This window comes from Pelodiscus sinensis, chromosome 2 (assembly GCF_052426305.1).
Source record: "Pelodiscus sinensis isolate ZL-2025 chromosome 2, ASM5242630v1, whole genome shotgun sequence".
In the NCBI taxonomy this organism is placed as follows: Eukaryota; Metazoa; Chordata; order Testudines; family Trionychidae; genus Pelodiscus; species Pelodiscus sinensis.
Genome location: NC_143053.1, coordinates 45,434,111 through 45,448,329, shown reverse-complemented (window position 1 = coordinate 45,448,329; position 14,219 = coordinate 45,434,111). Strand labels below are relative to the sequence as shown.

General features: G+C 39.1%; 2 protein-coding genes across 3 annotated transcripts in view; one reads left to right on the top strand and one right to left on the bottom strand.

Annotated features, from left to right (window-relative positions):
• The window catches only part of OSGIN2 (oxidative stress induced growth inhibitor family member 2), a 38,985-nt gene extending 27,561 nt beyond the window's left edge, over positions 1–11,424 (top strand). The window contains exon 6 of the mRNA XM_075920422.2: positions 1,571–11,424. Within this exon, the coding sequence (XP_075776537.2) occupies positions 1,571–2,621 (1,051 nt within the window). The 3' untranslated portion in view covers positions 2,622–11,424. The remainder of the gene's footprint in view (positions 1–1,570) is intronic.
• NBN (nibrin) overlaps positions 11,033–14,219 on the bottom strand; it is a 53,146-nt gene continuing 49,959 nt past the window's right edge. For both annotated transcript variants that reach the window (XM_075920420.2, XM_075920421.2), the window contains one exon: positions 11,033–11,204. In XM_075920420.2, the coding sequence (XP_075776535.2) occupies positions 11,174–11,204 (31 nt within the window). In that variant the 3' untranslated portion in view covers positions 11,033–11,173. The remainder of the gene's footprint in view (positions 11,205–14,219) is intronic.

The following is a 14,219-nucleotide window of genomic DNA, read 5'->3' as shown; positions in this document are numbered from 1 at the left end:
TGACTAATTTGAATTACTAAAAAAGCCAGGAAAATTTCTCAAATTATTGACCAGCTTAAAAATTAGAGAACTAATTTTGTTCGAACCTCACTTACTTTGTGTTCCCAAAATGAAAAGTTGCACGCAGTGTTTTTGGAGCCATGTTGATTCCAGGATATTAGAGACAAGGTGGATAAGGTAGACTTATCTCCACTGCTACAGTGATTATTGTTCCTTCACAACACAACTGTCAAGATCCGTGGGTCCTACACATGCCTATCACAATGTGTGGTAAAAGTTAAAAAAAACAATGAGTAGCATTGTTTAAGTAGCTCCTTTAAGTAGCACCTTAAAGACAAACAAAACATGTAGGTGGTATCATGAGCTTTTGTGGGCACAACCCACTTCTTCAGATGACAGAAGTGTTGGAAGTCCAGATCCAAGAATAAATAAGGGAAGGAGGGGGTGGGGAAGGGAGGAGAAGGGAAAAAAACGGAGGGGAGGAAGAAAAAAAAGAGACAGTGAATAGATAAGCTTCATAGGGGTAGCCGAGTTAGTCTGTAACAGGAAAAACTTAAACAACAAATAGTCTATCCAGTGCAGTTAATAGCTCAATAACCATGTGGGTTAAATCAGACAATCATGAAGAAACCCTCACAGGAAAACAATTCAAGATAAAACTACCCTATTACAGGTGGATGAACACATTTTACAAAGTCATCACTCTGTCTGACCTATCCATTCTCAAAGCACACTTGCACAACATTTTCAAAATATGATCTTGGAAGGTTATTTTCATAACTTTTATTAGATGCTAAGAATCCTGGTCTTAATAAGGACAGTGGATTTATGGTTTTTCACAACAGTTGTCCTACGACTACAGGGATGTTAGCAGGCCACTTCACTTTTAATGGTCATTTAGAATGTGTGCTAACTACTTTACTAAACTATCTGTTCAGTCTCGGCCTTGCTCTACACTGCTGCTTAAGTTGATGTAAGTTATCTCACTCAGGGGCATGAAGAAATCCCCCCTCTGAGTGATGTAGCTTACATTGACCTAATGCGGTGTCTATACCGTGCTGTGTCAGAAAGACATGCTCTTTTGCTGAATTACTTTCCACCTTTTCAGGAGGTGGAGTACTGAAATCAATGGGAGAGCGTTTTGCCATCAATTTATTTGCCTCTTCACCAGACCTACTAAAGTGATGCTGCTGCATTGATTCCAGTGGTACTCCTTTAGTGTGCCAGTGTATACTAACCTTTGTATTTAGCTGAGACACTCAGTACCTTTCCTAGACATGAAGAAGAGCTCTATGTAACTCAAAAGCTTGATTTTCTCACCAATAGAAGTGGGTCTAATAAAAGATAGTATCTCGCCCACTTTTCTCTCAGACATAAAAAGAGCACTTTACAGTCTTGTCTTTAAACTTCACACAATAACACATATTGAACTCAATATATTTATGTTGAGAGTGAAGTGCTGAGTCAATCCTGTTTAAATTTGTGTCTGTTCATTCAGTATTTCAAACATGATATTCGACCCATTCATTAAACCACAAATGTTAACTGGAAGCCTTTGTTTCTGTTTCAGAAGTATAAAGAGTGACAGAGTGATGCCAGAGGAAATTGCTTGCTATTATAAACAGTATGTTAAAGTCATGGGCCTCCAGAAGAACTTCCGAGACAACACTTACATAACATCTGTTTCAAGACTTTACCGAGAACAGGATGATGAAGATAAAAGCCAAGTGAATGAAGATATTTCAATACAACATTTGCAAATGAAAAAGGAAGATGTACAAACATCGCTGGTCAAGAAAAACTGGGAAGTCAGAGGTTATCAGAGAACAACGGACGGTTCTCAAGTGCCCTTCTGCCTCTTTGCTGAGAATGTGGCTCTTGCGACTGGAACCTTTGATTCTCCTGGACGACTACAAGTTGAAGGAGAAGAATTTCCATTTGTGTTTCATTCCATGTCTGACTTTGGAGCTGCCATCAGCAAAGGAAAACTACGTGGGAAAGTAGACCCTGTCTTAATTGTGGGTGCTGGACTCTCAGCAGCTGACGCAGTACTGTGTGCTTACAACAATAACATCCCTGTAATTCATGTGTTTCGTAGAAGAGTTGCCGATCCAAGTTTAATTTTCAAACAGTTACCTAAAAAACTTTATCCTGAATACCATAAAGTCTATCATATGATGTGTACTCAGTCACATGCTGTGGACTCTAATCTACATTCTGCTTACACCAGTTTTCCTGAGCACCATGTACTTTGCTTCAAGCCAGACATGAAATGTGTCCTACAGAGTGCCTCTGGATTGAAGAAAATCTTCAAGTTCTCCATAGCCTTAGTATTGATAGGTTCTCACCCTAATTTGTTCTTTCTAAAGGACCAAGGTCAGGGGATAGGTCATATCGCAAACCAGCCAATCACATGCAAGGGTAATCCTATTGAGATTGATCCATATACTTATGAGTGCACTAAGGAAGCCAATCTTTTTGCATTAGGCCCACTGGTTGGAGACAATTTTGTACGTTTTTTAAAAGGAGGTGCATTGGGCATTGTGCGATGTTTGGCTTCAAGACAAAAGAAGAAACATCAACTAATTGTTGAAAGAGGCGGTGAGGATGGAGTCCCCTAAAACATGCAGTCATATAAACTTTCATACATGGAATTACAGGCATACACTAACAAGCATCTCATTGACAGTTAAATTTGTTAGTAGCCTCTTATTTGTTATGTATGCAAGCGAGGCTTGTATTGCCTGGTAGAGGATGCTGACACTACACTACTTCACCCTTTTCAAAAGCCACAGGGGTGGTCTACTGATTTTAAGTGCTCTGTCCCCAGCTAGAATTTCTTCCAAATAGACAGCAAAGTAAAACTAATTTACATTTACTTGCCTGTGGTTACTTGCTCAAATAGGGCACTGCTGAAGAGCTACTCTTTATTCTTAGTGTTTCACCATACTTATGTGAAACTCTAGCTCTAAGTTAAGTTGTAAAAACAGAAAGCGCTCCTTGTGACCATTTTTGGTGTCAAAGCAAGTGTGTGTATTTTGAACAAGGATTTTATTTATTTTGCCCTAGTAATACTGGCACTTGTATAAACCTTTATTTAGCACTTAGTAAAATGGTCTTTACAATAAACAAAGAGGATTTCTACAAGCAGGAAAAGCTTGGCTGAAGCAGTTGAACCAGATTCATCTTAATTTGGTACTGCAATAATAGGGAACAGCATTCCTTTAACCTTAGTTGCTAATTTGACAATACACTTATGATTCTGTCAAGCGTATGCCTACACTTCCATAAGGACCATTACATACCATTTTATAGAGATCTGTTCCAAGAGTACTCTGGTTTACAGTAAAACAATAAAGTGCTGATAAAAGTGCTCTTACTATAGTGTCAATACAGTGAATACCTAATATACTTTTGAAAAGGAAATGTTGAGAAGTAACTGTAAAACTTGTAAAAAAAATTTCTCACAGTGTCGCTAAAGAAGTCTGGATGCGATCTCTTATGTGGTGGAGATAGGAGGCAGACCTGCCCTTTACCTTTGTACAGTAATGTTTAACATTACTACTAAAATATCTCTAATGGCTTTAAAAAAGCCAAGGTCTAAAACTGTCACCTCATGCAAAATGGCTAAGCCTGGATAGAAATGTTCCTGCAAAATCATCTTTCTTTGCTTATGGGTGTGGCAGGGATGCATACTCAATATTGTAAAATGACATGGATTAAATTTCATACCACTGGTTTCTAAGGTGAGACCTAGACTCTCAAGCCCAAATATTTAGATGAATAAACTGTTGTAGACACTACCTAATGTTATTTATGGTACTTGGAGCAAACAGTGGATTGAAAGATTCTAAATAATTATAACTAATTTAGTACGAATGTGAACCCCCTTTGGCTAAGTGTTTAGTTTTAATCCATTACCAAGCACTTTCATGCAAATCTAATGTGGTAAAAGACATAATGTCTAAATCAGTTCACTAATTTCTGCTCTTGTGTATTGTAGTGTATATAGTGGTAGTTTGGATTAAAAAGACCTTTATGTATATGATTAAAATGAAACAAACAGAAAAGAACCCTGAGGACATACTTAGAAAACATGTATATTGGTGATGTACCTATTCTGCTGTCTCAACCATGTCTCTCTTGAGTTGCACTAATTCAGTAACAGGCACAATTTTTCTCTTTTCCTCCTTGACACCCTTATAGATACCTGAAAACTGCTATCATGTCCCCTCTGTCTTCTCCTTTCCAAGCTAAACGAGCCCCGTTCTTTGTCTTCCTTCATAGGTTATGTTCTCTAGACTTTTAATCATTCTTCTTGCTCTTCTCTAGACCTTCTCCAATTTCTCCACATCTTTCTTGAAATGTGGTGCCCAGAACTGGACACAATATTCCAATTGAGGCCTAATCAGCGCAGAGTAGAGTAGAAGAATGACTTCTTGTGTCTTGTTCACAACTCTCCTGTTAATGCATCCCAGAATCATATTCGCTTTTTTTTGCAACAGCATCAAACTGTTGGCTTATATTTAGCTTGTGGTCCACTATGACTGCTAGATCCCTTTCTGCAGTACTCCTTCCCAGACAGTCGCTTCCTATTCTGTATGTATGAAACTGATTGTTCCTTCCTAAAACAAGGTTTACGGGTTCTTTCGAAAAACGGTTGTTTTAGACTGCATTTTTTGGCAATAAAACCTTTTCTACAAAAAGGGTCAGAAGAGGATATGCAAATGATGCACAAGAATATGCTGATCAGTGCTTCATTTGCATTTCCTCTTTCGGAAGGGGAAAGCAGTCTAAATGTACCTCTCATGGAGAACTTTGCACGTGTCCTTATTAAACTTCATCCTATTTACCTCAGACCATTTCTCCAGTTTGTCCAGATCATTTTGAATTATGACCCTATTGTCCAAAGCACTTGCAACCCCTCCCAGCTTCGTATCATCTGCAAACTTAATAAGCATACTCTCTATGCCAATACCTAAATCGTTGATAAAGGTATTGAACAGAACTGGTCCCAAAACTGATCCCAGTGGAACCCCACTTGTTATGCCCTTCCGGTAGGATTGTGAACTGTTAATAACTACTCTCTGAGAATGGTTATCCAGCTAGTTATGCACCCACCTTTTAGTAGCTCCATCTAAGTTGTATTCGCCATTATCTTTCCTGGAACAGAAATTAAACTGACTGGTCTATAGTTTCCTTTTTATGAATGGGCACTGTATTTGCCCTTTTCCAGTCTTTCTGGAATCTCTCCCGTCTTCCATGATTTTTCAAAGATGATAGCTAAAGGCTCTGATACTCCTCTATCCGCTCATTGAGTATTCTAGGATGCATTTCATCAAGCCCTGGTGACTTGCAGACATCTAACTTTTCTAAGTGATTTTTAACTTGTTCTTTTTTACTTTATCTTCTAAACCTACTCCATTGCCACTAGTATTCACTATGTTAGGCAATCCATCATAAGACTTTTTGGTGAAGACCGAAACAAAGACGTCATTAAGCATCTCTGCCATTTCCATGTTTCCTGTTACTGTTTGTCCCTCCTCACTAATGGGCCTACCCTGTCCCCAGTCTTCCTCTTGCTTCTAATATATTTCTATTAATATCCTAATATATTCAGTTGAAGGGTAAGGAATATATATGTTAAAAATCTAGTTATGTAGTTTACAGACTTCAGCAATTTATAAAATCACTTTAATAGTGTAACAATGTGAAAAAATAATTTTAAATTGCTTTTGTTCCTAGTCATGCCCACGATTTGAATTTAGTCATTTCGTATTTCATCAATTAACCACTTTTTTTTATCTAGAAAGCAAAGGGCCATGTCAATAATTGTGGTTAAATCTATTTTTTTTGCATTACCAATCATGGTGTAGACCATTACAATCTTTCCACTTCATTTTAACAGGAGTTATATATGCAATAACTTAAAAATTATACCTAATTATTTATACCTAATTAATTCATAGTTTGCCTATGAATTTTGAATTTATTACTTAAGTGACATACATTAAGTATGTACTAAAGATTTTATTAAAGAACCTAATTATGCTTGTAACAACTTGTAATAGGTTTTAATGGTGGTGAGGCACATCCAAAATTTGTTTGACATTTATGGTAGGTAACTCACAAAATAACATTACAGATTATAAAAAAGCATTTCCATCTTTCATGAAAACATTTATTTTTCACATACTTCAAAGAGACACGCACAAAAGCTATAGAAGAGTAAGACTAGTCCCATCTTTAACTACAGCAAGTACTTAATATTATGAATGCATAACATAATGACAAAAGTTAATTGCAGAACTTTTTATTCAGGGATTATATTGGCATCCATTGGAAGGTGCTGTGAAACTAGAGCAAAGAGTTATGATGTCTTCCATTCTTGCTTGTGTTCCTAGGCATTCAACTAAGTTGTGAGCATAAGTCAAATGGTGGACAAAGCAGTAGTTTTCAATATGCATGTATAGAGTTTGAAGAATACAGCCGGTCCCCAACTTACAGCCACCTCGACTTACGACCATTCGCACTTATGACCAAAGTGGTCGTAAATGCGGGCTCCGAGTTACAAACGTGATCTGCGCTTACGAACAGTGCAGTCGCAATGTAACTCAATGGGTTCCGAGTTACGACAATTCCAAGTTACGGCCAAGTGTTTGGTTCATAACGCATTCGTAACTTGGGGACCAGCTGTAAATGTTAGCTAGCCAGTATGTAAAAAGTTTTTTTTTTTTTTTTTTTAAACCGACTGAAGTGGTACTGAGAAATCTTCCTTTTACGTTAGGAGCTGCTAGCTTTCTATTTGCAACTGGCTTTTATTTACCTGGTGTAAAAACTTGCCTATGAATTATGCAGACTAATCTTGGGTATTTTCTGAAGACATGGACTTACTTTACAAATTGATAAGAAAATTGCAATTAACTGGTGTAGCACTAATTTGAATTGTATAACAATGCAATTTTCATGAAAAGTTTGATTTAACTTGTTGGTATGGGATGGCCCTGCAAAACCAAAGGATAAAGTTTGCCATTGGTAAGTTGCGGTAGGCCAAATCAAATTCTTAAAAGGAAAGTTGTCTCTACTTCCCTTGCCCGCTAATATCAGAGATTTTACTATAAACTACAATTAAATATTAGATTTTAAAATAGTTTAGAAGGTTGGGTAAAACAATACTACTGATACAAAAACAAGTAAAAAAAGAAATGCAATGTTAATTAATTTATAATTATACAATTATAAAGTATTCACATTCTGTTTTATAGTAGGTTAATGGAAAATACTTTATAGTTGCCTTTAATTTAGGAATAGCTTAGAATCCATAACAATACAGAGTATATTTCCAAGCTAAATTATAGCTACAAGTTTTTAAAATTATTTTATCTGAGTGTTTTGGACTTAAACCTTAGAATTGCCATACCAGATCTGACTAGCAGTGCATTTAGAATATGATTGTTTTACAGTGGTCATTGTTTAAAGAAAGGCACTTGAAGAATAATTATGGGGAGTTAATTTCTTTTGGGGTCTTCTAGATTGGCTTAACTTGATATGAGGTCTGACAGGCTGCTAAATATTATACCAGTGTGTAACTGCAGAATTCTTTATTCAGATGCAATCTAATCTTCTCTTGAAGTGTTCACTGAAGGTACTGAGTTCCATAGGTCGATGTGTTATATTATAAATTTTGTCTCCACTAATCCTGACTTGAATTACACCTTCTTTCACTACAGACCAATAGCAGTTCATGACCTTGGAAGGGAATGCTGGACCTAGGCACCTGGCAACGAATCAGAAGAGTTCATTTGAAGTTGTAGAAAATTTAAAATCCTAAATGTAATAATTCAACCCAGTTTTGGGTTAGTTTTCTAACCCAGCATGCCTGGGTCTTGCTACATTTAAATTGCAGAGACGCAGCAGGGGTAGCTCCTGGACCCTTATTGACTAATCGTGTAGTTGATAAAAATTGTATCGACTACACAGTTAGCGGATTACCTGCCTCTTAACATCCTTAATGAGTAACCACTGGGCTAGGACTCATTCCTATTGCAGGGCTTCTACCATATAAGCAATTAAATATTCACTGGAGCAGGGACTTGAATCTGTCTCCCACATCCTGAGTGCCCTAATCCATGGGCTTTAGTCAGTCTCTCTCTCAATATCTATGCATACATATAAGAATAGCAGCTCTGACGTGAGAGATTGAGACTCGTTCCAGAATATCCTGTAGCTTGCTGGTTAGGGCATTCATTTGGCTTGAAATTCCTGCTCCAAATTATGCATGCTTCCAGCTGTGTTTTGGGGCATGTATCAATTCTTAGGTATGCTCAGCCTATGGAAGCAGCCCCTGGTAGCAAGATAGGCTTGAAAATTCTGCTTTGGGGCTCAAGTTGTGGATTGGACAACTGGTGTCAGGACTTTGGCACTTGAGTCCCTTAGACTCCTACTAGATTAGATTGAATCTGACTGATGGCTTTGGAAAGTACCAATGGTACCTGAACTATTGGACTTAGCTATCTAAATAGCTTTGTGAATCTACCATTAGCCCTGTTCCACAGGTAGAGAAACTCAAGTACAGAGCAATGAAGGGACTTGACCAAGGTCCTCTAGCAGGTTAGGAGCAGCACTAAGGTCCCCTAACTCCCACTGTTTCCAGTGATACCCTTTGCTTCATGGTCTCAGCTTTGTCCAGAACAATTACTCTTAGTTCACAGGAAAGAAGTCATGTGGCTTTTGGATGACTTCTGCTTATTTTTCTTGGATGGAGAACTTTTTGCAAATAGAAAGTGAAAGATAAGAGATGGTATTTTCTCCTCATTGGAAGAGAAGTAACCTTTGTGAAGGGAAACTTTCCCAGAAGAGGAATAGAAAAAAGGATAAATGCTTGCTACAGCCATAAAATAAAATCAGGCTCTTACAAATGCAGCAGGCAAAGCCACTGGCTGATTGAGCAATTCTTATAATTCTCTTCAAAGTGCTTGAGCTATGTATGTCCTGAGAAAGAAGTGTGCAAGCCATTTGTGAATGATAATGGAGACATTATGTAAAAAATAACATTGCAGTTATGTGCCTTTTCCTACCCAAAGTGAAACATTGTCTTTAACAGAAAAATATTGCAGTTGCACAGAAGCACATTTACATGTGCTTTAATTTACAGCACATGTGCACAGGTGTTTAATTAGGGCCCATACATGAGGTACTTTTAATTTGTGCTAGTGATGTTCACAGATTATAGAAAGAGGTGAAGTGGGTTTTGAAGAGTCCTAGCGCCTGTGATTACTTTACACAAACAGTCCCAATAACTTAGTGAGCAGGTTTTGATTTTCTGTATTATTTCAAAATCATTTAAAAAATCTCCTACTGAAACAGAACAAAGGCCAAAGTTTAAAAATGGATATTTAAGGTGAACTGATTTAATTGAACTTTTGTTTAAAATGAGTGTTTTCATTTTCAAACAGCATAGTAACTTCACTTATGAATTTGGTACTTGATAATACTGAAAAGCTCAGTAGAGCCCGGCAAATCTGCTTTATATCCATGGGTATCTGCAGCTGTGTATGCAGATATCCACGGTTCATTTTTGTGACTACAGATGCAGATACAAAATTTGTATCTAGAACCCTGCAAACATTTTATGTCTCCAGGTATCTGCATCTGTGGATCACTTTTGTGGACGCGGATACAGATTTTGTGTCCATGTAGGACTCTAAATGTCAGGCTCTCCTCAGCTTTTAAAATTTCAGGTAGCTTTGGAAACAGCAGTACCCTGACTTAACACTTTAAGGAGATGTTAAAGATCAGATCTCATCCACTGATTGGGGCAAATACTTAAGAGGCATTTAGGGTATAGTCAAAATGGCTCATCCAGTGCTCTGAGTGGCAGTTATAGCCAACTTTAAAATTATATTTGATTCCAGATTGAGCCTGTAATGAAAAAACAATATCTGGGTTTTTAAAAAACCCTCTTAATATGTGATATTTGAAACTAAGCAAATATACGTTCAATAGCTAGCTACATGTGACACAGCAAGATGATTACTAACACTTTGAAATGATCAGTGTAGGTTACAGCTAGCATATGGAACCTCAAGTTGGGCACAGTCTTCTTTAAAAGTAATTGAAAAAAAATCACCAATGTGAATAATGCTGCCATCCACAGACCTAAGTTTCTTTAAGTTCATTTAATTCTGTGCACCATATGATTAACCAGATCTCTGAGTCATAGGTCATGGCTAGTAGGTTTTAGACCAGCTTTCCTCCTCCTGTTGGGGAGAGAAATTTTATTCTGAGCACACTAACAATGCTGTTCACTGGTTTGATCAAATAACTGTCAGAATAAAATCTGTCTACAGTTGACAGGAAAATTTAAGAATTCTGCCATCCACAACCATAGCTATTGCAGTGGCTACTAGGTAAACCTAATATGGTCATAGACAACATTGAAAATAAAACTATGTCTCACATGAAAAAAGACTTACAAAGTTTCACTCTAACAGAGCCAGCTCTGTTGCAGAAAGGCAAATAGGTGCTGAGTTGTCACTTTAATTGTAAGGTTTTTTTCAAACCTAACAGGTAGAAAGTGTAGCCATGAGGGGATGGGAGTAGAAGTGAGAAACTTTCACCAACAGGTTGGTTCAATAAAAGACAAGTTCTTGAAGTACACAGACTGCTACTTCTTTCCCCAAGCTCTCCATAGTGCAAAAGCTGCCTCTTTCACCAACAGAAGTAATAAAGTAAAAAAATTCACTCTGTTCAATCCATGATTTTTAGTGTCTAGCAAAGTTATCCCAGTATATCTGTTTTATGTATCTTAAGCATTTGTGCTTCGAGCCCTAGTGTAGGGCAAATTATTACCATTACATGAAGAGCTTAAATTAATCTGCTTAAAAAAATAGAGTAATAGCAGAAGTTTCTCAGACTAAGAAAAAAACTTGAAGTGGAGCCTTAAATACCTAAAAGGGTGCATCATAGCACTGGTTTGAAACAAAGGACTTTAAAGTTTTGAACCAGAAATGTGGACTCAAATACCAAAACAGTGACTTTGTTTTCTTTAATAAAAGCAGGACTAAACTCTTACAACAAGAGATAATTTAATCCCACATATATTGTACACTGAAACCAGCAAACATTGTCAAGATGCTTTTGTTGTAGGTTCATTGTAAATTCAAGAAACAACTTATCTTCTCCTTTTCACGTTAGGATCATATCTGCAGTAAGAGGAAAAAAATGTCATAAGTAAACAGTTATCTACTATTTATTTCAAGTATTCCAATCTAAATGCTTCATTTTAACAGTTAAAAATTGACATTTCCTTTTCTCAGTGGGGGGCAGAAGGACAGCTTTGAGTGAACAGCTTTGGGGAGTGTTTAACCTTCCGTGGGACTTCATTTTATTGCCAGTAAAATAAAGAGTTACACCTGGACTGTGCCATTTCTAGAATTTGTGAGTTTTTGTTAAAGGTATCTTACTACTGTCTGGGATTTTTAAATGTCTTAATATTGCAGGCAAAAGAAAATCCAGACATTTCACCATGAAAACGTGTTTCTTGATTCAATATTAACCTATGAACATTCTTACAAGAACTTCCTCCCACAAACAATGAAGGTACCGATAGCAACTTTGTCTCATGCTACAGCTCAGTTCACAGATGCTATTACCAATTCCTTCCTCTTCTCATACTTGATTCTTCTCCAGCTCCTTCCTAGCACTTGATCTTTTAATTATTTTTTTCAATAAAGTACAAAATGATTAACTAGTGTCTAGGAATGTGTTTATACTTTTTGAATTCAAACCCTGACCTTTTCTCTCTCCAATTTCTGCCTCCAGCCCAAGAAAAAACAAAAAACCCTTTTCCTCTAACTTGCTTTGTTTTCACAGATGAATAGGTTACAAGCCCTACTCAATGATCAGGCAGTTTTACTTCCTTAAGTCGGATTTCATTTATTAAGCTTTTTTTCCTACCCCTGTCCTAACACAGGAAAATGTCACAACTTGTGAGCCAATTTACATCACCCCTTAACTAGAAATGTATTACAGGTCATTGCTGTCACTAGGCAACTCATTTATCCTTTTTGGGGAAAAAGAAATAAACTGTGAATAATTAGCACAGTACTGTTAATACACTTCATTTGGAAAAGATCCTTACCAGTTTGAATATGCTATCTTCTAATGCTTTATACTGCACTATGCTAGTTCAACTGGTGAATGTTCTGCAATAGCAGTCCTTTAAAAATATTGGTTAAATTAGATACAACTGATAGCAACTCAAGTCTCACAATTACTGCTAGTTCCTTCACATAGGGAAACATACAGGACGTACTTTTTTTGGCTGAATGAGTAAGAACCTTAGCAGGGTCCATGCCTGTCCTGCCCCCACATACTGCTCAAAGTGGCCATCTGTGGGGGCCACATGCAGGGCTGGCCCGAGCCATTTTGGCATCCCAGGCGCTAGGCGAACGGTGCCGCCCCGGGTGCAGAGCACATGTGCGAGCCTGCCCCTGGCGTGTGCGGGCAGGCGCACGGCATGTGTGTTGCCCCGCCACCGGCATGCAGCCCGATGCCGCCCGGGCAGGCTGCACCTGGCCATGCAGGGCCCTGCAGCCGCAAGAGGAAGGGCATGCCGGGGGTTAATGCAGCCCGCTGGGAGCCGGGCGCACAGCGCCTGATGGCAGCTACAAGGAGCGCCGCACGCCCTTTACAGCTGCCATCAGGCGCCCCCCATCAGTTGGCGCCCCGGGCAGCTGCCCCACTTGCCCACCCCTTAGTCCGGCCCTGGCCACGTGCTTCTCTGAGTGCCATGAGCCAGGAGGGGAGAGGTTTCTCTCACTACCCCACCCCCAGCACAATCCCCAGGCTTGCAGTGCTGCAGGCAGCTCTTTTGAGTGGCGTGTGAGGGCATAAAGGCAGGAAACTTGTCTGAGACACCTGCTGGCTGGGAGCCACCTAGGTAAGCACCTCCTGGCCAGAGCCTAAACCTGGCACTCCAGCCATTCCCCCATCCCTCTGCTCCCCTCCTGCACCCATCCTTCAGGTGACAACCCAAACCCTCTGTATCTCTGCACCTGCACACATATCCCCAATCTCCCCAGGTCACAAACTAAAACTCTGAATCTCCTCTTGAGTCCTTGCCCCAGGTTACAACTACCTCCCAGACCTTGCATCCCCTCCTCCAGGTCAGAATCCTCTCCTGCATCCATAGCACCACCCAGTCATTGTACCCCTATCACTAACACGCTTCTGCACCCAACCTCCATTAGTATCAGTCATGGTTTTTAGTGTCTAGCAAAGTTATGAATTTCAGCTCCTAGGCTCATCTTTTGAAAATGTGTGGGTTTCGTCTGAGGATAAGGACTGAGGTCAGACACAGCATGATCACTCAGTGAAAAATGTTCACCCACAAGTGTTAATGTGGAGCACCCACCAGCGAGCTCCATGGATCATTGTTTTTCCCTCCCTAGGGGCACCTCCTACCGGCTGCTATCCACTGTTTAGAGACAGGCGGGAGGCAAGGCCATAGCCTGCTTTGTGGAAGGGGGTTGAACTGGGCAGAAAGCAATGTTCCCTGTAAGCAGAGCACTTGGCCGGCTGCCTAGGAGAGATTTCAATGTTACCCAGCTGAATGGCAGAGTGCCCACAGCCAGCAGCATGTGTTTCTATTACTGGTGCACATCTGCATTTTCCTTGGTGCCCTTAACAAATTTATTCTGCCCATAAATGGAAAAAATTAGAGGGAACTCTGGTAGGAAGTGAGGCATGGGGTTGCACACCCCTGGACACTCTGAAAAGTTGGCAGTAGTGGGGATAGGGATTTTTTGTCCTATTTTCCTATTAGAGTTCAGTCAAGAGCATAACTATTTTCTGGCTTTACCGCCTAATGAGTCAGGCCAACTCTAGTAAACTGTTTGCGAGAGTCATGATTTCAGAGTAAAATTAAGGCTCACTTGTGATCTCTCAATGGAGCTCTCAAATGTAGGGATTTCTTTTCATATTTCCAATCAAACAGAAGTTACCCCACCTTAAAGGAAGGCATGTGATTTCTCCATTAGGTAGTTAATTCCAAAGTACTTTGAAAGACAAAGAGAATTCATTTACGTATTAGCTTTGAAACTAGCAAGTGAAAGTGGGTCTATACCACAGCAGAGGAGAGAAATTTCACATGGGCTATGTCTACACCACAGCTAATGTTGGCAAAATACATGTTACTCAGGGTGAATAAATCACCC